The sequence below is a fragment of the Ursus americanus genome, chromosome 17 (assembly GCF_024610735.1).
Source record: "Ursus americanus isolate L20-20 chromosome 17, mUrsAme1.1.p, whole genome shotgun sequence".
Classification (NCBI taxonomy): Eukaryota; Metazoa; Chordata; class Mammalia; order Carnivora; family Ursidae; genus Ursus; species Ursus americanus.
In genome coordinates, this window is record NC_142143.1 from 23,449,738 (window position 1) to 23,474,373 (window position 24,636).

At 41.0% G+C, this 24,636-nt stretch overlaps 1 protein-coding gene across 1 annotated transcript in view; it reads right to left on the bottom strand.

Annotated features, from left to right (window-relative positions):
• Positions 1 to 222: 222 nt before the first annotated feature.
• Positions 223 to 24,636, bottom strand: part of CFAP54 (cilia and flagella associated protein 54) — a 287,356-nt gene continuing 262,942 nt past the window's right edge. Inside the window, exons 67-68 of the mRNA XM_045779838.2 lie at positions 22,997 to 23,071; positions 223 to 850 (exon numbers count right to left, since the gene is read on the bottom strand). Of these exons, the coding sequence (XP_045635794.2) occupies positions 731 to 850; positions 22,997 to 23,071 (195 nt within the window). The 3' untranslated portion in view covers positions 223 to 730. The remainder of the gene's footprint in view (positions 851 to 22,996; positions 23,072 to 24,636) is intronic.

Genomic DNA, 24,636 nt, shown 5'->3' on the forward strand with positions numbered 1-24,636 from the left:
GTCCCATTCTACCGGTAAGAAAACGAAGGCTTGAAAAATTTATTACTTTCCTAAAGTTGCACAACTCTGAAGTGGTGAAGTTACTGTTCAAACTCAGGTCTATATAATTCCATAGCCCGTGCTCTAAAATTTCATGCAGCAACAGAAAATATGAAAGGTCTTAATTAGCTACATATTTCTTTCCAAGCCACATAGAAAAACTGCCAGCACTGAACTGACCACATGTTGAGGCTTAATCCAGAATTTCTCATCTTTGGCCCTATTGACATTCTGGGCCAGGTTGTGGGGGGCCCTCCTGGGCATTTTAGGACAGGCAGCAGCTTGCCTGGCTTCTACCCACTGCAGGCCACTAGCACCCTCCTCCCAGGTACAGCGATCGAGGTGTCTTCAGACATTGCCTCCTGTCCCCACTGTTTTAATCCAGTCTTGTTCTATGGGCACATCTAAAGACAACCTACATGCGATCTATAGAAACACGGGGATAGGGGCACCGGGCGCACACATATTTTCTATGAATAGTTCTGTAAGACGGTTTTAATAAGCAACAACATCATCATTTAATTCATGCAATTTAAGACACCCCTCAAAATTACAATGTTTGAGGAAATTTAGCTTATGTACGAAACAATTTTATTTTGCTTGTTATAAGACAGTTCCACAAATGTATTCAAACCAAGAAAAACAGCATCCACTAAATCCTTTACAAGGTTAGTTAACATGTAAAGAACGTTTAGGGAATAATCGACACTATCCAGTTGAAAAGGCTTCCTCCAGATACGATACAACCATTAGCAAGATCAAAAAGTCTCTCAAGATTGAATATAGATGGCAGCGAGATATCAAATGGGACCTAAGGAAAAGCAGAAAGTGTTCATGAAATGCATCGTTTCAAACTGTCGGCTGAAGTAAAGTTCTCAAACATACAAATACCAATTCCATATAATGGTTTTATGTGAAAGATATTTAACTCTTGCCTAAGGCAAAATGCAAAGTTTCATATCTCTGCACGGCAGAAATGTCACACGTATCATTTTAGATCCTATTAAGATTCACAGATGAGCCTATAAAACAGCAGATATTTTAGAAAGACGGACTGTTTGCCTCTCTGTAATCACTGTATGTGATTCTAAAGGTAGGACTTTGGCCCTGTTCCTAACAAAATGCTTTCCTCCGTAACAGGCTGCCCAGTTGACAAATCTCCCTGTCTCACTCTGAGCTTAGGTCTTGCCACAATGAAGCAAGTTATGTTTGGCGCTCACTCATTCCGAAAGGGGCACTGGGTTACCATGCTGAGAGCTAGTGCAGTCAGTCACCTGAACAGAACGAATGATGGAAAACAGGACTGCCTTTATGATCACAGCACTGGCTATTTCACTGAGAGAGAGGCAGGAAGGAGAGAATAATAAACGGGAAGGAAGTGAAACGTTTCCTGGGGACCTACTTTATGCAGATCTAGATACTTTGGAAGATGAATGAGCAAATGTCATGTAGAATGACCACCGCGGATTAGATGCTTGTGGACCTAAATTCTGGTAAGAAATTAGAAGACAAGTTTTATTAGTTTCTTGTCAAATTGTTCAACGAATCTTTTATTCTTAAGAAAACACTGTGTACCTAAAAGTGGAGGCTGGTTTTTATTTCTTTTTCTTCACTTCGTTAGATTAAAACAGGACCAAAGTATTCTAGTGCTTTCTATCACTTAACATAATAAAGAGGTGAAAACAAATTAATAATGTCCTCCTTTCTCACTCAATCCTGAAGAAATAAGTATTACCAGTTTGAGGAGTATCTTTCCAAGACTTTTAAAATCCTCTTATGAATTATGTATATTCATGTGGGTTTTTTCTTTTCCTTTTTTTTCCTTTTTTTTTTTGAAATAGGATAGCTTTCCATTATCTGTTTTTTCAATTACTAATATGTAAGGGAAATCCCTCTTTTTTATTATAATAATATTTTTTTATTATATTATGTTAGTTACCATACAGTATATCCCTGGTTTTTGATGTAAAGTTCGATGATTCATTAGTTGCGTATAACACCCAGTGCACCCTGCAATACGTGCCCTCCTTACAGAAATCCCTCTTTAATCAACTCAGGGAGGCGGAATAACTACATGGAGTTTAAGAGTTTGTGTTCTGGAGTAAGACTGGGTTCAAATTCAGACCTCACCACACAGCAGCCATGCGAGCTTGAGTAAAATATTTAATCTGTTTGAATTTTAACTTCATCATCCATAAAATAGAAATAACATTGTATTACAATTATTATTACAACATATTGTTATTACAAGATGGAACGAGTTTATACATATAAAATACTCAGAATGGTGCCTAGCACACAATGAACACACAATAAAGGCTACACGTTACTATCATTGTCGAACACATTCTTTTTAATGCTACAGAACAATGCATGGGATGGGCGCATCCTACTGTCCAATCACTCGCCATAGAGGTTGTTTCTAGTTTTTGACATGTTTGCTTATTCATGTACATCCTTGCGTTTCAATGCTTCTATTTCTGTACTACTGATCCCCCAAGATGGTTTGGTTTAGTCAAAGGGTGTTTACATTTTACATTTTAACGTTTCTTGCCAGATTACTTTGCAAATATGTTATGATAATTAACACTTCAACCAGAAATAGACAGATGTATAGACACCCAGTTGACCTAGATCTGTTTGTTGAAAAGACTGTTCTTTCCTCATTGCACTACAAAGTCACCTTTGACGTAAACCAGGGGACCGAAGATGCAATGGACCTCTTTCTGAACTGTCTTTTGTTCCACTGGTCTATATCAATACTTACTCCAATCCCACACTGTTATTACAGCTCTTTCATAAGATTAGATAACTAGAAGTGTAATTCCACCAGCTTTGTTCTTTTTCTAGGTGGTTTTGGCTATTCCAGATTCTTTGCATTTCTGTGTAAATTTCCTGGTACTACGGTAAATGATAGCTTTTCAAATCTGTCATTAATAATTTTTTCCTGCTGTATAGAAAAAAGTTTATATTTACATTCATATGCATATAGCAACTTTGTTAAATTCACTTATTCATTCTAAGAGTTTATCTGAAGACTATTTTGGATTTTCTATGTCTATAAATAATAAGATTTTTATTCCTTTCTTTCTCATACTTATACCTTTCTGTTTTCTTCCTTTACTTCACTGGCTGAGAATCCCCATGCAGTACTAATTAGAAATGATGACAGGATGTCATAAACATATGATTAATTGACTTCTCAATTCAGGGAAAAGGGAAAGGTTTATTTAATGAATGGCATCGTAAAAGTGTCTACCCCTAAAATTCCTTCTTTTCTTTACTTATGTCCTCTACTATTTTTGTTAAATTTATTCCTAGGCATTTTATATTTTTGTTACTATTGTGAGTGTTTTAAGGTTTTAAAATTTCTGTTTAAAAGAAATTTCTGTTTAAAAGAACAGTCTGGCTCAGTGGGTGGAGCACGTAATTCTTGATTTCAGGGCTGTGCGTTTGAGCCCCATGTTGGGTATAGAGATTGCTTAAAAATAAAATATTTTTAAAAAATGGTCATTCTTAGTAGAAAGAAAGTTATTAATTTTTCTATCAGCCACTTTATCATATTCTCTTAATCATTTTTAAAACCCTTACATTTTGGTTTTGCAGTTTTATCACTTACAAATAAATATAACTTTGTTATTTCTTAGTATTTATGTTACTGATTTTATTCTTTTGCCTTACTGCAATAGCTAAAAATTTCAAAGTAATACTGATTCCTAGAAGTGCTATGGAGTCCTGTGACTTCTAAAACTTTTACTTAAATTAGGAATAGAAGGAAACCACCTAAACATGTTCCAGGTAATTTATGAAATTTTATTTTATTAGACGGTAAAATTAAAAAGCAACCAGCATCAAAAACATGAAGTCCAGTTTTAAAAAATGTTGAGTTAGGTGAAAATTTATCTCACACCGGAAGTACATCAATGCTATAAACATTAAGAGAATCTGAATGTGCTTTAGGAAGTCAGAGTTATATCTTTTTCCCAGAGAGTTCAAGATTTTACAAATTAGAATTTATAAGAGTTCAAATAAAATGATAGAGTTAAAAGGTAAAGTATTTCTTTAGACATGTTTCTTGATCTCTACTCAATCTCGATACCTGGACATTTAAAGTAAGCCTATTTAAAGTAAGCTTATAATGTTTTATAATGTGAACACACCCATGAGGCTCAGAGACTTTTTTTAAAAGATTGATTCATTTACTTGAGGGTGGGGAGGGGCAGAGGGAGAAGGAGAGAGAGAATCTCAAGCAGACTCACCATTGAGCGGAGACTGACTGACCCCAGGCTCAATCTCTCGACCCTGAGATCATGACCTGAGCCAAAGTCAAGAGTCGGTTGCTTAACCCACTGGACCACCCAGGTGCCCCAGCGGCTCAGACTTTCAGCGACTTACCCAAGCTCCCTCAGCTAGTACGTATCAGGATTTATACTCCTGGTTCCTCTGAACACGTTCCTAACCACTCTGCTGCACAGCCTCTCCCCTGCTGACCAACTGTCCTCTGAGTGCCCTCCCACCACGTGTGGCCACCCTGGAAAGCCCCTGTTCCCTGCATCCTCTCCTCCTACTCCCACCTGACCGCAGTCTCCTGCTCCTCCTGTGGGCTCCGTGGTGCTCTGGACTCTTTTCCAGTTCTGATTTTGGAAATTTTATGGAAGCTTCTAGGGCAAGTGAAGTTAAGCTTAGGTGAAATTACTGAATTTCTTTTCTTATTTTTTTTTTCACCATTCAATACAGACAGACAGGATTGGCAATGGTATAACCATGGGGGAGTCTTCTACGTCTTTTGTAAGTAGCTTTGAGTCCAAATTGTCCTGGATAAGGTACCAAGGAGTCCTGGTTCCTTTTCATGGATCAAGAAAGGCTTTGTGGAAAGAAAGGAAGAAAACAGCCTAGCAGGTAAAGCAGACTGTAAATTAGTTCAAGTAGGTTATGCTTTAAGGGGCAATATTAAAGAAACGGTGATGGTTCTACCTGCCTGGAAAGGATAGAAGTTGGAAATAACAGGAAGAAGGGAAAAAAGGTAATCAAGTTGGGGCACACTGAAGAGGTTCACAGGCCAGGATTGAGCTTGTCTGGGGGAGTTCTGAAAGTCACTGGAGAGTTAAAGGTTATTTGCCAATGTTATATTTTATATGAGTTTCTGCATGAAAACTAGATTCTATCATAATGAAAGATTTTATTACTTCTGTTCTTTTGTTCCAATAGCTTTCCTTGACTGAAAGAGAAATCATATAGTCTTCAAAGTATCTATGGTTTTTCTCAATCCTGTGAGCTTTTATTGAGCACCTACGTTCAGAACTCTTCTTGCTTCTCTCTCAGCAGTGTCAGTTGCCTTTTCGTTGATTCTAAATGTTAACGACCAAGAAGAAAGGGAGGGAGAACACTGAATTCCCACTACTCAATCAGGTTTGCCTCCTCTTGTAATTGGTAAGTGGGTTATCAAAAACTGTGGGCTTTGTGATATGGATGGCCTTAACTTTGCCTCCTCTCAAGAACTTGCAAACACAGAGAGACAGAGCCATGGGGGAAGAAAGGTTTAAGAGCTTCAAGGTAGGAAAACAAATGTGTTTTCATCCAGCATTCTCACATACAAGTTTCCGTACCATGTTATAGTTCTATCTCAGTACATCCCCTGAGTCTTTGAAGTTAATAATTTATTAGATTTTTTTTCAGACGGGGAAAAACATGCATTCCAAAGTAGGAAGGATAATATGATACTAGTTGACTTAAGAATCAATATCATGAATGACTGGTGACCCATCGGATAGAAGTTCTAGATGAGAGGGAACTAGAGAGTTTTGGTTTCACTGAACTTCATATGTTCAAGAGAATCCCACTCCTGACATGATAGATACTATCTCGCCAATCGAACAGAAATAGCACTCAGGGCGCCTGGGTGGCACAGTGGTTAAGCGTCTGCCTTCGGCTCAGGGCGTGATCCCGGTGTTCCGGGATTGAGCCCCACATCGGGCTCCTCCACTGGGAGCCTGCTTCTTCCTCTCCCACTCCCCTGCTGTGTTCCCTCTCTCACTGGCTGTCTCTCTGTCACATAAATAAATAAAATCTTTAAAAAAAAAAAAAAAGAAAGAAATAGCACCCAACTCTTAAGAAGGTGAGAAGGGCTTGTATACAACTCTACCAGACCATGGGAAATTTTACACTTTGCTGAGAAAATGATTATCTTTTCCATCACTCTAATTTTGTGTTAATAAAACTTTAAATATGACAGAAAAAAGGTTCTTTTTAAAACATAGTATGAGATCTAAAGGTCATTCTGGTAAGATGGTAGAAATATTTTAAAATTAAATTTTAAAGAAATAACATTATCATAAAGACATCTTGCAGAGAACAAGAAAATTAGAAATTAAAGATGGGAGAGAAAGCATTTGTATAGAAATGGGTTCGAATGTTATACTATCTAAAAATAGGATTTATTCTTCTTAAATCATCATCATCACCACCACTGTTGTCACTGTCACCATGCCACCACTGAGCCCTGGCCGTGCATGGCATTTCCTTGAGCTCTTTGAGCAGAGTTCACCTTTTCATAAAGGACAATTCTTGTTCAGACACGTTGTCCCACGTGCGCAGGAAACCAAATGTTTCAGTCAGGCCAGAAACTTTCAGCAACATTAAGGGTCCCTATCTCTCTTCTTATATTGAAGTAGATACCAAAAATGTTTTGAACAATGGCCTCTTTATTGGACTACATGAAGAATGCCTCCCTAAGGGAATATAGATTAGGGGGGACTACATCCACTGGGTGTATGTTGAAAAATCAATTTTAGGATATGCTCATAGTTTACAGTTGTGGAATAATAAAAAATAAGTAATTGTTCTTTGTCCTAGATTCCTGGGATAAAGCTCCTAAAACCACTGGAAATTTTCCTTTGTCTGCTAATAAGATGACTATGGGAGGGAAGGGGCCTGATAGCTTCAGGATGGAGCTGGTCACTAGGAAAACCAACCATGTGATTGGAGGGTTGGAATTTTCAGCCATAGGCCCTGATCTTTGGGGAAAGGAGCAGGGCTGGAGACTGAGTTTGATCACAACGGCCAACCATTTAGTCAATCTGGACCCATGTAATGAAACCTTCATAGAAACCTTATAATCCCAGGTTTCAAGGAACTTCTTGGTTGGTGAACACACTGATGTGCTGGGAGGGTGGGGTGCCCCGAGGGGGCATGGAAGCTCTGTCCCTCACCACTCCCATATCTTGCCCTATGCATCTCTTCTATTTGTTCCTCGGTTGTATCCTTTATAATAAACTGATAATTGCAAGCAAAGCACTTTCCTGAGTTCTGTGATTCATTCTAATGAATTATCGAATCTGAGCGGATATAACGGGAACTCTCAATTTGTAGTCTGCTGAGCAGAAGTGTGGATAGTCTGGGCACTTCATTTGTAACTGGCATCTGAAGTGGGGGCAGTCTTGGATTAAACCTTTTATCTGTGGAGTCGAGGCTAACTCTGGGTAATAGTGTTAGAATTGAATTAAATGGTTAGACACCCAGTTGGTATCAGCAAATTGCAGAATTGGGGGTGTCAGGAAAAACCACCTAACAGTCATATCTGGTATTATGTAAATTAGGGCAGTGCTCAGCTAGTGAGTATCTTTGGGCCTTTGGGGCCTTCTCCTACGCCCCCCTCCTCCTTGGCAGCTTTTCAGTGTACATCGCCCTTCACACCCTTTCCCAGGCCAAGCCAAGGCACTCCTCAATGAAAAGTGATGGAGCTGGCAGTGGTATCTCCATTATGGGTACATGCTTTTCATAGGGAACTATTTAAGAAAACATTCCGTAAGGCCAAAAGAGATCCTTAAGAAAAAAGCGAAAGTTTAGGCTGTTCATATCAGGCTTCTAACTGCTCAAGAGTCTGAAGCCCAGAGAAAAGAGCCTTTGAAATGTGACACCCTACTGTGCAAGAAGAGCAGCTGCTCTCTCCCTCTCTCTCCAGGAAAGTATTTTTCACCATATAAAGAACTAATAAAGGGTCTCAAACAGGGCAAATCCCCTTTAAAATATCAAAAGCTCTAATCAGAACAAGAAGGATGAGTTATGCAACCAACAAGGAAGCGCATGGGGCATAAAGGCTAAATGCAAGTTCATGGCCGGTGGTTCAGGGCTTTATGATCAGGGCTTTGGGGGAAGAGTGAAAGTTTCTGGGAGAGAAGATTTAACGGAAATGCCTGTATTCAATGTGTCACAAAACTGAGTGCCTATTTCTCGTTCTCTGTGGAGACGCAAGAGTATAAATTCTGATACAGTACTTCTGTGAGAGTACATCACTTTACATCACTGCCTTTATTTCCAGAAGAGAGCTTTAAAGCTTTACCAAGTCCTTGTTTTTCTACTCTGAAAATATACATTTTCTAAGAAAGGAAGTCTGCATTTACTGAGGATTGCAAATGGGCTGGAGTCTTTGTTCTACAGAGTTTATTTCATCCGTAAATTAACTGTTAAATGGAGGTCAGGAGAAAATGTTATTGAGCTATGGGGTCACATTGTAGAGTGTAGTTTTAATCATGATTGGGTGACATGTGTACCATGTTCTCTCCCTACTTCTCAGCTGGAAAATAAACTTCAAGCCAGAGTATGCTTCCTAGTTCCTTTGGAACTCTTCTAATTCCAACAAATAAGGATTAATTGAGCACTCATGTATTCATCACCAGTCAGGGTTTTTATTTTTATTTTTTAACTCACTGCTGAGGTTCAGGCTCCTGGGAACTTAGCTGATCTTTGGGGAAAGGATGGAACTTAGCTTCCAGGAAGCTTATTAGGAAATACACTTGGGATCAACACTCATGGGGAAAGGGAAGACAGCAGGATTAGCTGAGAGGGAAGACGGGCTGCAATGCAGTCACAAGGAAGGGCTCGGCCAACACCGCGGGGGTTCTGAAGCTGGGATGACCCTTTAGATGCTCTGAATTGTGGCAGGGTGAAGGTCAGGTTTTTGCACCCCAGAGCAACCAGTAATCGGATGCAGATCTCCCCCAAGAAAGAGGCCAGCTCCTTTCCCCGTGAGCAATTCCCGGGGAGGGTTGAGAACTGATTGTTTTCAGTCAGCACGTTTCCCAAACTGGGAAAATGAGCTCCTCAGTCCTAAAGGGAAGATCTGGGTGGCTCAGTGAAGGGGCCCTGACACACACAAATATTTAACTCAATGGTTAACTATAGAACCATTAAACAACTAGCAATATGGCAAAAAGCATACTAGTATATAACTAATACAAGACAAAGGGGGATTTAAAGTGAGAACTAAGTAAGAATTCTTATACCAAATTTCCAGATGCTGCTTTTCTGGGTCATGGTAAAACAAGCTTAATACATTTTCAGTAAAAGTCCTATTAATCACTTTATTTGAATACCCCGAGGAATAGTTCCCCCCTTCTGGAATACGAGGAGAAGAATTAAGAAACAAACAGTAGGAGGAAGATTCAGAAACAATTTCTTCCCTCAAACAATATCTTCCTATAAACTTAAATATGAAGAAATTCAATAATTTCACCTAAGCTTAACTTTACTTGAGAAATTCCCTGTGGAAGCCCTAGAAGATTCCATAAAATTTCCAAAAGTCAAAGCTGGAAAAAAGTCCAGAGCACCACAGAGCTCACGGGAGGGAACAGGAGACTGCAGTCAGGTGAGAGTGGGAGGAGAGGCTGTAGGGAACAGGGGCTTTCCGGGGTGGCCACACACAGTGGGCAGGAGCTCAGAGGACAGCTGGGCAGCAGGGGAGTGGTCGTGCAGCGGAATGGTTAGGAATGTGTTCCGAGGAGCCAGTCTGCCTGCGTGTAGATCCTCTCACACTAACTAGCTGAGGGAACCTGGGCAAGTCACTTAAATTTCTCATGTGTAATATATGGATAATAATAGCATCTACCTTAACTAGAAACAGAAATCTAAGGTCACATGCTGACCTTTACAATGTATGTGCATATTCACGTCTGATGGCTGCTGTGACAAACTGATGACAAACCTAGTGGCTTACAACAACACAAATCTGCTCTCCTACCATCCTGGAGATAAGAAATCGGAATTTTGTTTCACTGTGTGAAAATCAAGGTGTCAGCAGGGCTGGTTCTTTCTGGGGGCTGTCAAGGGGGAATCTGTGTCTTTGCCTTCGGTAGCCTCTAGAGGCCACCTGTGCCCCTTGATTTATAGCCCTTACAGCATTCACGCCAGGCCTGCTTCAGCCATCACACGCCTTCTCCTATCGTTGTCAAATCTCCCTCTGTCTCCCTTCTATAAGGATACTGTGACTACATTTAGGGCCCACCTGGATAGGCCGGAATAATCTCCCCATCTCAATACCCTTAACATAATCATATCTGCAAAGCCCTTTTTGTCATACAATGTAGAAGGTTCTAGGGATTAGGATGTGGATATCTCTGGGGGGGGGGCATGATTCAGTCTACTACATGGATGATTAAATGATATGGCTCAGTTCATAAGAATGTATATTTATATCCTATCTGTTCAACAAAGTCTTGGTAGCTGGAGTTCCTATTGTTTCTACTTAAAAATTCACGGCATTATTTGCAACAACATGGATGGAGTTGGAAAGTATAATGCCAAGTTGAAGTAAGTCAGTCAGAGAGAGACAAATACCGTATGACTTCACTCATATGTGGGAATTTAAGAAACAAAACAAAAGAACAAGGAGACAAAGAAGAGAGAGAGAGACAAACCAAGAAACAGACTCTTAACTATAGAGAATTGATGGTTACCGGAGGGGAGCTGGGGAGGGGGTGAAATAGGTGATGGGGAATAAGAGCACACTTATATATATAAATTCATGGCATTCCTGTAAAATGCCTACTGTGCCAGAAGTTATTAGTGTTCACCAAAATACATATTTGTCCCTCTACAATTCTTTATGGCCTTGCATATCAGGTTGAAGCCAATAGGAGATGAACAGAAATTATGATAGTCATTCCATGCTGGTTCTTGGAAACAGTAATCCTAATTTATTGCCTAAACCAGGACACCTTCTGAGAATAAAAGGAAAGGATAGTAAGCATCTCTGCAAATCAACAGGTATATGTTATGAGCGTCACAGGCAATCTGAGAGGCATGGTCACCCTATTTAAAAACATCCAGCGAAGTCCTCTAGCTCTCCTCTCCTACAGTGGTGACCTTGGAGGCCATGTGGTCCAGACAGCATGGCTACAAGTAGAAGGAGAGTTGTCCCACCCTCACTGAACTTTGCATGAGAAAGAAAGGAACCTTTACTGGGGCACCTGGGTGGCTCAGTCCTTAAGCATCTGCCTTCGGCTCAGGGCGTGATCCTGGCATTCTGGGATCAAGCCCCGCATTGGGCTCCTCCACTGGGAGCCTGCTTCTTCCTCTCCCACTCCCCCTGCTTGTGTTCCCTCTCTCGCTGTCTCTCTCTCTGTCAAATTAATAAATAAAATCTTAAAAAAAAAAAAGGAAACTTTATTGGCATTGAGATTTGGGGTTTGTGGGCACAGCATAACTTACCCCATCCCATCTAGAACACATATGCTCTGGCAAGTCTGGCAAGTTCATCTTCCCCTTAGCGTATGGTGGTGGTGGGAGCGGGGGGTGGGGGGGGCGGCGGAGGCCATCAGAGGGAGGGTTTAACTCCACTTAAAGGTCGGGACTTTGAATCTCAGCAGCAAACTTCGAGGAAGAAATGCTGTAAGTGGGTACACTGAAGCTGAGCTCCCTCCTGAAGGGCTGTGTCCAGTCTGCCTGTGGGCTTTTGACCTGGGATGTAGAAGTGTTTATTTACTTGAGAGAGGGGAAAGGGGCAGAAGGAGAGGGAGAAGCAGGATCCCCACCGAGCAGGGAACCTGACTCTGGGCTGGATCCCAGGACCCCAGGATCACGACCTGAACCAAAGGCAGACGCTTACCTGCTTAACCAACTGAGCCACCCAGGGGCCCCAGGAGGAGACTCTTTTTTAGAACAAAGGCTTGGTAAAGAACATGAACTGAAGTTTGCATTTTGTTCATGGAACTTTGCTGCTTAGAACCAAAGCATGACAGGCTTTGTTTGTAGCTGCTGTTCTTGCAGCAGCAAACTGGAGGGCAGACCTCCTGTGCAGGGTGTGGAAAGAAAGCTGCTCACGCTGACTTCTTTATTCATCTCCGCAAACACTGCAAGCTGCCTGCAAACTGCTCATACAATATGGCCAACACTGGCCGGCAATGTCTGATAGAAAGTCTAACAGAGTTCGCAATTTACAAAGGAATTTCACATAAATCCTTTCACGGAACTCTTTTTAGAATTTCTAACTTGAGCAATCAACCTTTGTCTATCAATAGTAATAAAAGGACGTGCAGAAGAAGGGGGTAAGGAAAGAGGAAAAGGATAGACAGGAGGAGGAAGGATGGAGGAGGTGGAGTGGAAATCCACCACTGAGCCCCCTGAATGTTTGCTCGGTGCTCTGTCCCAGGAACTGCATCAGGCACTTTGGGTAAGGATAATTCTGTGGCCTCAATAAAATGTGCCGACGTTCATAAGAATTGTCTGGCTCATCCAGAAGTGTAGTCTAATAGCTAATAGCTCTCTGGGGAATTACACTGAGTGAAAAAAATGACAACCCCCAAAGGGTTACATAGTGAATGGTTCCTTTTATATAACATTCTTAAAATGACAAAATTATAGAACTGGAGAATAGATTAGTAATTGTCAGAAATCAGGGATAGCAGTGGGGGTGGGTGGTGAAGTGTCTATAAAAGGACAATGAAAGGGGCCCTCTAGTGACAAAATTGTTCTGTATCCTGACTATTAATGTCAGCATCTTGGTTGTGATATCCAATCGTTCTGCAACATGCTACCACCGGGGACAACTGGGTAAAGGGTACACAGGATCTCTCTAAATTATTTCTTATAATTGCAAGGGAGTCCACAATGATCTCAAAACAAAAAGTTTAATTAAAAAAAGGATGGCTGAAAAATAATAATATATCTATTAAATGCCTATTTACTCTTCTGAAAATTAGCAAATATTTAGATAGGCCAAAAGCCACCAGTGAAGGAAGTTTCTAATGGTCAGATAGATGAACAAAGACTCATTTCACATTATTTAAGGCAGGAAAAAATAAAAACGACCACAACGTTATCGAGTGCTCACCACTGGCATTATACTGGCCGGATTCGAAATGCGTTGCGTACTTTTTCTACGGTAATCTCCATGAGGAGGACATACAGACAAGGAACTGAAGCACAGAAAAGTAAAGTAACTTGCTCACAGTCATGCAATCAATAGATGGTGGAACCAAGAATTAAATCATGTTTTTATCCTCTAAGATACATTGCTTCCGAGATCTTCAACAGAATCTAATAGCCCTGAGGTCTTTAAGGATTAGTGACTTGTCCACAAGGGCAAAACTGGACAAGAACTTGTGCCGAGAGCTCTTCCTACCATTCTGCGCTCCCACAGGCGGTTGAGAAAAGAACATAATGGCGTTAGCTGCCTGAGATACAGGCAGAATAAGAGCAAAAATCTCAAATGGCTAGGGTCCTAAGGTTTAACGCGGAGAATGGGTAAGTTTACACTGCTCCCTCTTTATGGATTTATTTTAATATGAAAACATCTGTGTAGAGAACTTCCAAAGCTTACCAATTGACTCAGCTATATGAGGCAAAAGTCAGTATCCTCCAAAAATAAAAATACAATCCCATTGTTGAGGGTATAGTTTTTAAATCAAGACAAAAGTGTTTAGCAAAACGAATGAGGTAAATGAAACTAAATGTTTACCTCGGTTTTTGGCAAGATGGAAAGCAGTAAGCAGATCAGCTCATGATACCCCTGCCTTTCACCTCCTTTGAAGTTACCCAAAGTGACTAAACTTCAGGAAGTCGTCCCTTTGGTTCTGAAATGCAGTTTTACCCTGAATGAAGCCAGGCTTGCTTGATCCAGCAGGACGCACACTGCTTGCCACTTAGACAGTAAATACACAATATCAGGTTCATGATTATATTTTGGTTTAAATTACAGCCAAGTATCATTATACCAGCAAATTGCACGTCTCACAAAAGTAGGACCAGTACTTTGAGCACAGGCAGCACAAAGGCTCTTGGTTCCATGACGAGCGAGAGCGTATCTCACCTTGACACTATTGCTGGCAAATCTCTGAAGACGAGCATTTTGAAAACGCTATAAACAGCTTAGCCTTTTCTTAGCATTTTGAAGAGCACATTAATAGCCTGACCTTTTCTTAAGGGCTTTCTTTTTCTCTTAGCCAAATTTGACAGCTAGAAGTGAACAGTGAGAGGATGGAATCAAAGTCAGGGCTATGTTTTAAAAGCAGTGTGGAACTGATGTCATCCAGCATTGTCTTCAAAAGAATATAAGAATATTAAGTGGATGTCTCATGAACTTACACACAAAGGATACTCTTCACTTGAGGACAGAATGATAATGTCTCACAGAAGAAAGATGTAATTCTAGATGCCCATAAAATCTATTCAGACAGCTCTTGGCTGGTACCAACAAGAAAAAAAAGCAGAAGAAAAAGAAAAGAAAATCTGCAACTCTCAACTCAACCAAAAGAAGTTATAGTTACTAGTAAAATTAATTTTTAAATACATGGTAAACACCTACCACAGAATATGTGAAACCTTAAGCCCAATGCTATAAATGACAGTTTAAAAGACAGTATGGTCTTTGTCACCATTTGGAAAGTTTTGTTAAAAAGAAACCAAGAGGCATACAGTAATGTAATAAAATTAGCCAAAGGAAATTAAATAGCTTAGCATCACCCTTTAGGATTTAACAGCCTAAAAAAAAAAAAAGTGAAGTGGGAGCTGTCCTACATAAATAGGGACCCGTGCAACCCCATCCACCACCCAGAAAAGCTGCATCGGTCATTTCAAAGGGTGCTTTGAGAACCCACCTAGTTTATCTTCTACCCTCTCCGTAGAAACACGCTCAGCAGCTTCAGGACAGTTACCGAGCGTATTTGGGGAGACCTGTTGACTAATTTTAAAAAAGGCCTAAGCAGGCTGCCAGGAGTGGCGTCTGCTCGGAGTAGGAAGAGGCCAACAAGCTGGGCGTGCTTTGCTGCATGTTGGGGCAGACTGCATTTTCCCAAAAGGCTGCAGCGATGGCTCCCGACCCCATGCCCTTCTTACAGTTTGACACCGACACTCCACCCACCAGGAAGTGGAACCTGTGTGCAACCTTGCATCTGGGTGGATTTGGGACTAGCAGGGAGAAGTCATTATGTAGCTGAAAAAGCTGGGGCATAAACAGGGATAGAGCTTCTGCCTGGTTCTCTTGGGAGGCTCATTCTTGAAACCCAGGCCCTATACTGTGCCGAGGTCTAACCAGCCACACGGAGGTCACGTGTCACGTTCTGGCCCACAGCCCATTCTGCGTCCCCAGCCCTCAGCCCCTAGCTGACAGCCAGCAACAAGCACCAAACCCAAGTAGCCTTTGAGGCCTTCAGGGATCCCAGCCCTCAGAAGCTGAATCATCCCCAAACTTTAAGTCTTCCCAGCAGATGCTGCAGATACCATGGAGCTGAGCCAAATCCTTTCCAAATATTCGTTAAAATGTGGGTCATTCTATGCCGCTAAGCTTGGGGTGCTTTGTTAAATAATAATAGTGCTGGAACAGAGGAAAACGGGACAGCCACGTGGCTAAACGTGATGCATGCGGTCATTCCTAGCACTGGAATTACTGCAGCCTCTCTTTCGGGAAGGTACTCAGGAGCTTTATGCTACACGTTTTTCTACTACAGCCAAGGGTCTAACTCCAAGTGAACTCACACGGCTCTGAGATGATCATGTTTTGCTTAGGATGGTGCCAGGCACTATTCTAAAAGTTTACATGGATTAACTCACTTAATCCACACAACGAACCCATGACGTAAGTATTTTTTTTTTTAAAGTAGGCTCCAAGCCCAGCGCAGAGCCCAGTGCAGGGCTTGGACTCACAACCCTGAGATCAAGACCTGAGCTGAGGCCGAGTCGAAAGCTCAACCAACTGAGCCACCCAGGCACCTGAGGTAAGTACGATTTTTATTTCCATTTTACAAATAGGGAAACGGAAGCATGGAGGATAAACAACTTGCCCAAGGTCACACAGCTAGCAACGTCAGAGCTGGGCTGGGATTTGGAGGCAGGCACTTTGGCTCCCAAGCCTGTCCATTCACCACCACACGTACCACTTCCCACGCCCTGACTCTCATGCTCCCTCAGCCACCTATGGCTCAGTCTGGCCCCTCCCCCAATGGCCAAGAGGGCCCAAACTGAAAAGGGGGACTCTGCTGGCTTCAGTGTGATGATCATGGTTGGAGCCCAGGCTCTGGAGTCTGCCAGTCTTCACTGGGACAGTTACCAGCTGTGTGACTTTGGGCAGGTCTTCTGACCTCTGTTAACCTCTTTCTTCCCACTTTTATGTGAAACAGTCATCCATTTTAAAACCACAGCCATCATCTTCCTTAAACATTAGCCCCATTCCTCCTTCCTAGACTGTCAGCCTCTTCAGGGCAAGGACTCTTTCTCACTTCGGATCCCTCCTTTGGGGCCAGCACGGTTCCATGTACTCAGCTGCAACTTGTAACTGAGCTCACATTGGCTTTTTCTTTTTTTTAAACTTCTGTCTTTATTTTTGTATCCAGGGCTTTTGGGATTGGTTCTGTTCTTTCCATCTCATGAACAAAGCCATAAATCATGCCTCTTCTACTGAGCCTACTGCCAAAACTAGGACTTGTGTTTTCTGCCTCGTCTTTCAGAGGTCTTCCTAATCAGAGGAAAAGGCTTTCACGGGCACCCTTGATCATGTTTATATCTACCTAAGGATTCTCTGCTGCCTTCCAATCATTTTCCAAAGTAATTAAAACTCCAAACCATGGGCCACAGGAGCTTCTACTAACTTGATTTCTTATAGAGAACTATTGAACCCTTCTTAAAAGATATCTCAGGGAATTTCTCACCTTCAGAATTATGTCAAGATAATACTAAAATACTAACTGAGATAATAACAGAGGAGGGGTGTCTGGCCCCAAGGCCTCTGTCTTACCCTGTACTGTAATTACTTCTGTATTTGTCTGTCTCCCCCACTAAACTGAAGGCAAGGACTCTGGCTTTTACTTCTGTATCCCAATGTCCAGTCCAATGGCTGGCAAAGAGGATGCACTTGTCAAATGTTTACTATTCAAATGCACAGAGTTGGTGAGCCCAAAGTCACTGGTAACGTCTGGACTAGAACTGCAGCCCAGGGGGATCTCTGCAAGATGCATCAAGAGCATTGGTTCATTTCACAAACATTGATTAAAAGCCTCTGTGAGAGGCAGCAGTGGGCAAGGCAATGAGTATAAAAACGTAATAAGATCCAGTCTTATTATATAAAACCCAGTCTGCTCTAGTGGGGGAGACCAATATGGAAGCACATCATTAGAACACATTTTGGTAAGAACTAAGTACAGTGATCTAACCATGGGCCTGAGAGGCAGTGATAACAAGAAGGCAGTCTGGGTTAGTTAACAGATTAGGATGTGTTATTTCCATTTTTACATGACAACCGAGTGATCCTTTAGCAGACAGCCAGGGTCATAAGGTCAAAAGGGGTCATAAGATATAGGTGGTCACATGATAGAATTAATACATCAGACATAAAATTAAAGATGCCAGTGCTAAACTAAGATAGGTTAATATATCTGTGACTCTGTGCCTCCCTTCACCTGTTCTACCCTCTCCACACTTCTTACCCAAAACTTCTTAAAGATAATTATTTTAGTGGCCAGCATGTGGTTGGTGTCAACTTCTGATCATAAATACATCAAAAAAATGGTCATTTTAGAAATCAGAAATGAGAGACCATGTGTGCACTATATTCAGCCATCTGAAAAGGAATGCACATGGATAATGTACATAATAATGTGGAAGTCATTAGAACTTACCCGTCATTAAGGACTTTTTATGTTAAATTCAAGTTATTTTTAAGAAAATATATTGCATAATGAAACTATTTTATGTGCAACTGGGGCTTGAGAAACAGTGGCAGACATCAGGCCATCAAGGTGCTTTCTCAGAGAAGGGAAGAGCTTTGGGATCTGTTACGAGGTAAATTCATGGCTGTGCTATCCACGCTGTCAGCTGCCTTACTAGTACTCTCCTCCCGCACTGGCCTCTGTTGGCATTTTCCTCTCCTGTGTCCAGGAAGGCAAGGGGGCTGGAGAAAACCCACAAGGAAGCCCGCCCGGTGCCCCAACAAATGTATGATTTCTAAATCTCAGTGTGGCCTTCAATCCTCTTATTTGTCCTCGCTCAGCTTCCTTGCTCATCACACCCAACAACTGTGAATACTCAAGACCTTCACCTTTCTCTTGGGAGACCATGCCCTCGACCCCCCACCCTGCTCCACAGCAGGTAAACTTGTCTCCACTTCACGGATTAAGTGAAAACCTCTGGGTATGAACTGCCCCAGCTTCTCCCACCCTTTTCTTCCACACTCACTCACGCCTCCTCCCACATTCATCGGCTACCCCAAGACCTAGAGAAAGAGGCATCTTTCCTCTGTTCCAATCAGCTCTCTTGCGCATGCAGTCAATGTCTTTCTGTTCCCACCCCCTCTCCGAAGGCCCTCCTCCATTGTTCGTCCTTCTCTCTCCTACAGAGGCAACCTCCGCCCCTCTTAGCTCTTTTCCCTCATCACAGCTCCCATGCTGGTGCCCTCCTGAACGGCTCCCTCCAGCCGTTCCTCTACCCCGGCAGACTGCTCACCCAAACCTTCCTGAAGATTCATCTACACTTGCAACTTTCACTCTCTCACTCCTCAATTCCCGGCAGCATCTGTCCCTATTCTAATGTAACGTTCGCTGGGTATAATTTAGTTAAAGATGCAGATCCCGGATTGAAGCAGAACTGTCTTTGACTCCTGCCCCTCCACTGACCAGGCGCGAGATCCCAAACATGCTGCTTAATGTCTTCATTTCTAATGTGGGGATAATAACAGTAACCAACTTCACAAAGTTCTGGCAATAGTCACTGAGCTACCATATTTAAAACACTGATTAGTGTCTGCACATGGCATTGCTTAATAAAAATGATTACTAGCAGTAGCATTTGCATTAATGATTATTATCATTATTCTTTGTCAGGCATTATGCTTGGTCTAGCTAGAAATCCTGAACTAAAAGAAATCCTACCAAATCCATGCAGCCAAGAAAAACTAGTTCACAATCTTCTTATACGGTGGGGCTTATCTCTTGGCTTAGGATCACCTTTCCCACCTTTGAGCCAGGATCTGCTCCTAGGAATTTCCTTCCATACTGATTCTGTATGACTCTAGTCATTTCGGTTCATACATACGCACGCGCGCGCACACACACACACACACACACACACACACACACACACACGGTAAATTTATTTGTATCATGTGAACCAATAGGAAAATATTTAATTTAGCTGAACACAGGACCTTTAACCTCTGCTGCTTTTGCAACAACAAAAGTATCTGCACACCAATGTTCTGTGTGCAGGTGGAAGTCAATAATTACCGATGAGCAGACTGTTTCATATAATGACTTAGTCTTCCTCATGGTCAGTCACCGCAAGAACAGAAAGCATATTTTTAGCATCATGTTTGAATCCTACCTGACAACTTGGAAACTGCAATAATTTGAATCTATGTAGGCAAGGAAAGGATTACTTTGTTGTTGGTACACCAGAAATGAAACCTAACGGTCATTTATCTCCCGTGATTATTCACTAAGAAGGTTAGCACGGAGCACTCATTTCCTTCCCCCACCTTCTTGCTATTCTCAGTTTTTTTTTTTTTTTGGTCACAGGCTGTGCATGGCCATATTTGCTTTAATTAGGAAGATGCAGGGCAGGCGAAGGCGATTATAACAGGTATGTTCAGTAAGGAACCGAATTGCACAGTGAGATCTCATCTCAGTGACAAAAATGGCTTCACTAAGGCATGCCATTTTTTTGTCTAACAATATGCTTTTTGGAACAGGCTTGAAAATTCCCATGCTCCACCCCAGCACTACTAGGTAAGGCTTGCTTTCAGGGGAGGTCTTAGTATGGGGTTCGACTGGGGGGCCCCGTCTCTTGGACTGGTGGACCCTTTCACTGCGGGGATGTCAAGTCAGGTTCCTGCACACTGACTTAATGCCTCTAGGATTCAACAGTGATTTACAGCACAAAGAAAATGGTTCCATGTTCTTTCTCTCTCTCTTTTTTTAAGGTTTTTTAAAAAGGTGATCTCTATACCCAACGTGGCACTTGAACTCACAACCCTGAGATCAAGAGTCGCACGCTCCACTGACTGAGACAGCCAGGTGTCCCATCTTTCTCTATCTTTAACATTGCTCCTCTCCTTTCCTATCAATGTTTCAAAACAAATTTGGATCCTGAAAATCTCTTTGAAATTAGTTGACTAGGGGATGAAGAATTCAGAATTCACACATGGAAGGCAGGACCATAGTAGGGGTGATGATGATGCCTAAACAGCTAATAATTACCAAACATTTATTTGTGCGAGGCCCTGTTCCAAATACTTAACATGTATTATTTCCTTTAGTCCTCACAGCTGTGAAGGGTTGGCATTATTACCCCCACTTTACATAAGAGAAAGCTGAAGCTTAGAGAAATTAAATAACTTGCCTGTGGTCATACAACTAGTATGATTCAAGGCTGGGATTCTAACCCAGTTCTGTCAGACGCTCAAGCCCATTACTGCTATAAATCATGTGTCTTAAAATAGCAACTCCTTCTTCTGTGACCTATTTTTAACCACAGTTTGTACGAAATCAGATTAAACTTGATTTTTATTATAATGTCTCCCATGGCAAATCTATGTATTTCCATAATACAAAATTAGGTTCCCCATTTAAAAAATGGGAAAAGGACATGAATGGCCAAATGAAAAAAAAAGTCAAATAATACATTTCAGATATTTAAAACTAAAGGGAATTTAATTCAATTCAACAAAGAGTAACCAAGTGATCTACTGTACTAGGCACTGTAAGTATTCAAAAATCAAGATAGTACTGCTCCTAATCCAAGAAGCTAATGATCTAGTGGGAGAAACACAGTGTAATATTTCAGTTCTTACTTCAAATGTCATCTCCTAAGACAGATCTTCCTGGACCACCCCATCTAAACTGTTGCCCCATTCCCTGCTACCTTCTATCAAAGGGGTTAGCTAATTTGTTTTTTCTGTAAAGGGCAAGAAAATAAATAATTTAGCCTTTCTGGGCTCTGCAGTCTCTGTCAAAACTACCCAACTCTGCTGCTATAGCTCATAGCAGCTATGGATCACAAATAAACAAACGAGCATGCTGTGTTCCAATAAAACTTTATTTACAAAATGGGCAGTGGGCCAGATAGAGTTCACAGGCTGTAGTTTGCTGACCCTACTCTAACATATCACTCTGCTTTTTTCTTTTGTAGCACTTAACAAAATCTGAAATTATCCTGCTTAGTGACTTATTAGTATTGTTTACTACTTCCCTCCACAAAAATGGCAGCCGCAAGAGAGCAAGGTCTTTGCTGCTTGTTCACAGCTGGCTCTCTAGGGTCTTAGAAACGGGTTCCTGACACATGCACAGCTCACTCTAAAGATTTGTTGATTGACTAAGTGAATGAGTACTATTTCACAAAAGGGGAAACTCTGACTGCCAACAAACATATAAACTATATTTGGCCTGATTATTGATGAATATGAAATAACTGAAAATGTCATTTTTTTCACTTATCATGCCTAGAATGGTTAGCAAAAGGGAAGGAGGAAGACAAGGAAGAGAGGGGAAAGAAGGGAAAAGGGAACAGAGAGGGGAAGTAGGGGAGGAAAGCCTGTGTAGATGAATATGTGGGTAAACAGGCCCTCTCATCCACTGTCAATGACAGCAGATCCCAGAAGAATTGAAAGCAGACGCTTGCACACCCATGTTCATAGCAGCATTATTTACAAAAGCCAAAAAGGAGAAACAACTCAAATACCACCTATAAAACAATGGATGAACAAACGTGGTATATCCACAGAATGAAATATTCTCAAGCCTTAAGAAGCGATGAAGTAATGACACATGCTGCGAGGATGAGCTTTGAAAACACTGTACTAAGTGGAATAAACCAGCCGCACAGGATCTGTACGTATGCCTCCACTCACATACAGGTATCTAGAATGGGCAAATAGTACAACAGAAGCAGAAAGTAGAATGGTGGTTACCAGGAGCTGGGGGAAGAGGGAATGGGGAGTGATTATCCAGTGGGTTCAAAGTTTCTGTTTAGAACGATGAGAAATTCTGGAGAGGGTTGCACAGCGTTGTGAATGTACCTGATGCCGCTGAAGTGTACACTCAGAAATGGTTAAGAGTATAAACTTGATATTATGTATATCTTACCATAATAAGAAACTATATACACTTTTTTACTCCAAAAATGTACTCCTAAGAAATAACTCGGAGGGGTTAACACAGAAGGGTGAAATATGTATATGCTAGAATCCATCAACCTCAAGATACATGAATAAAAATCCAGTTTTATAAAGAAAGCCTGACAACAAATACACAAAAGAGACTATTATGCAGGCATTAAACATGACAAAGTAGACTTTTCACATAAAAGTATATCCATAACACTATTGTTAAATAATAAAAAACAAGCTACAGAATGCACATACAGTATAATCCCACTGATGTAAAAATTCTAAAGATTATTCATATGTGGAAAAAATTTGAGATATTCTCTAAAATGCCCGTAGTTGGTTATTCTCTGAATAGTAGATTTAAGATGATTTTAAAATTATCCTCTTCATAATTCTCTGTACTTGATTTTTTAACAAAGAATATTTTTAACCAAAATAACATGCTATTATAAACTCCTGTTTATCACTTTTTCACATTAATTAAGGAGGGTTAGGCCCTTGATACTTTCATAATAGATGTTTTCTGTATTTCTGTTTCCATAGCAACAATAGTACTTGTGAGAGAATCAGATACATTTTCAAAAAGATACATACCTCAGAGAATGGTATTACATCTCCATCGGTTAAAAACAGATTTCTTATTTCAGAGCAACATTCAATAATCATGTTCTAGAAATAAGAAGACAATAAAGTGAGGTTGAACTTACTGGTAAACTACTAGATATTTTAGTTAGAAACTATTTCATTTGTCTTCATTCTTGCATCACCACCTAACCCTAATTCCCAGGAGAAAACTTAGAGGGACTCGTAGGTCACAATCCCTCATATAATTAAGGTTATTTGAAAAGACACAGGATAGCCACAACAGATAAGATTTACTTATGAATGATAGATTATTTCATTGTTAAAATTCATATGTTACAGAATTCACACCAGAATAAGATTTTGGAAAATCACTTTTCTTCTGAGAAGAGAACCTGGGGATAAAGAGATTCAGACCCCCAGAAAGGGATTTAAGCAGAGAAGAATGGTTGAGAATTGAGAAAGAAATGGAGAGAGTAAACGAAAAGGAAACAAGGGTCCATATAATACGTTGTCCATTGCTGATGACACTGCCACAGCCCCTACTGTGTGGACACAGCCACATTTATGTGTGGACCTCTGACCCCAGACGGATCTACCCATGGGCAGGGGTGAGTCAGTCAGATTCTCTTATCATCATAATTTCACATAAGGAAGGGCAAGAGAAGAGAGTTACAGTGAGTACTGACTATAGGAGATGAAGGTCCTGTTACAAACGTGGAAAAGGCAGCCATTGGGCTAGATGTAAGATGCGTAAGAGAAGGAAACAGATGTGTGAGAACTTACACCCCCCCATAATTAAGCACAGTCTCGTGATGCCCATTGTGTTTTGTTTCCAGTCCTTATGTATGAGCTTACTTACCGTACCCTGCCACATACTGCCTTCCACCACAACTACTTTACTTCAACTAGTGTAAGTAGGTAGCCTTTCTTTACTTACGGCTAAAGGAGTCATGACTATAAGACTGTCAGAGATAACCTCTGACTACTTTATGATGTTGCCAGTGTCCAGCAACAATTCACTTTTATGGTTGTTTAATACTCACGTGTACCAGCATTCAGAAATATGAAATGATTAAATTACACTAATTTTTAAATTATGATTCACCAGTGCTGATTAAAACCTTAAAATAAAGAAGCAAACAATTGAATTCACAGCCCCAACCATATTATATTTAAGTTTTAATAAATGCATCAACATAGAAAAGATCACATTTTAGAGTTCCAAAGCTATTGCTAATTCAATTCAATTTAACAAATATATTCAAGACGCTGCGGAACACAAAGATGAAGAAACAGACCCTATCCTCACAAAGTGTACAATAGCTGAGAAGAATAGATTCGTATGCTCCTAAATAAAATACCAAGTAGAATGTGGTCAGAACATGGATAGGAATATGTTAGAGGAAACTAGAGGTGGGAGAGAGGAATTGTAAGGAACAGGAAAGACTTCTTGGAGGAAGGGTCATGTGAACTGAGCCTTGAATGAATAGCAGGATTTCACTAGCAAAGAATAGGGACAAAGGCATTCTAAATGGAGGGAGCCATGTGAGCAACAGAACAGTGGATATTCAAGGAACACAAAGCATCTGATATGACCTTTACTGTGGGTGTGTATAGGGAGCATGGCAGTGAGAGTGATGAGAAATAAG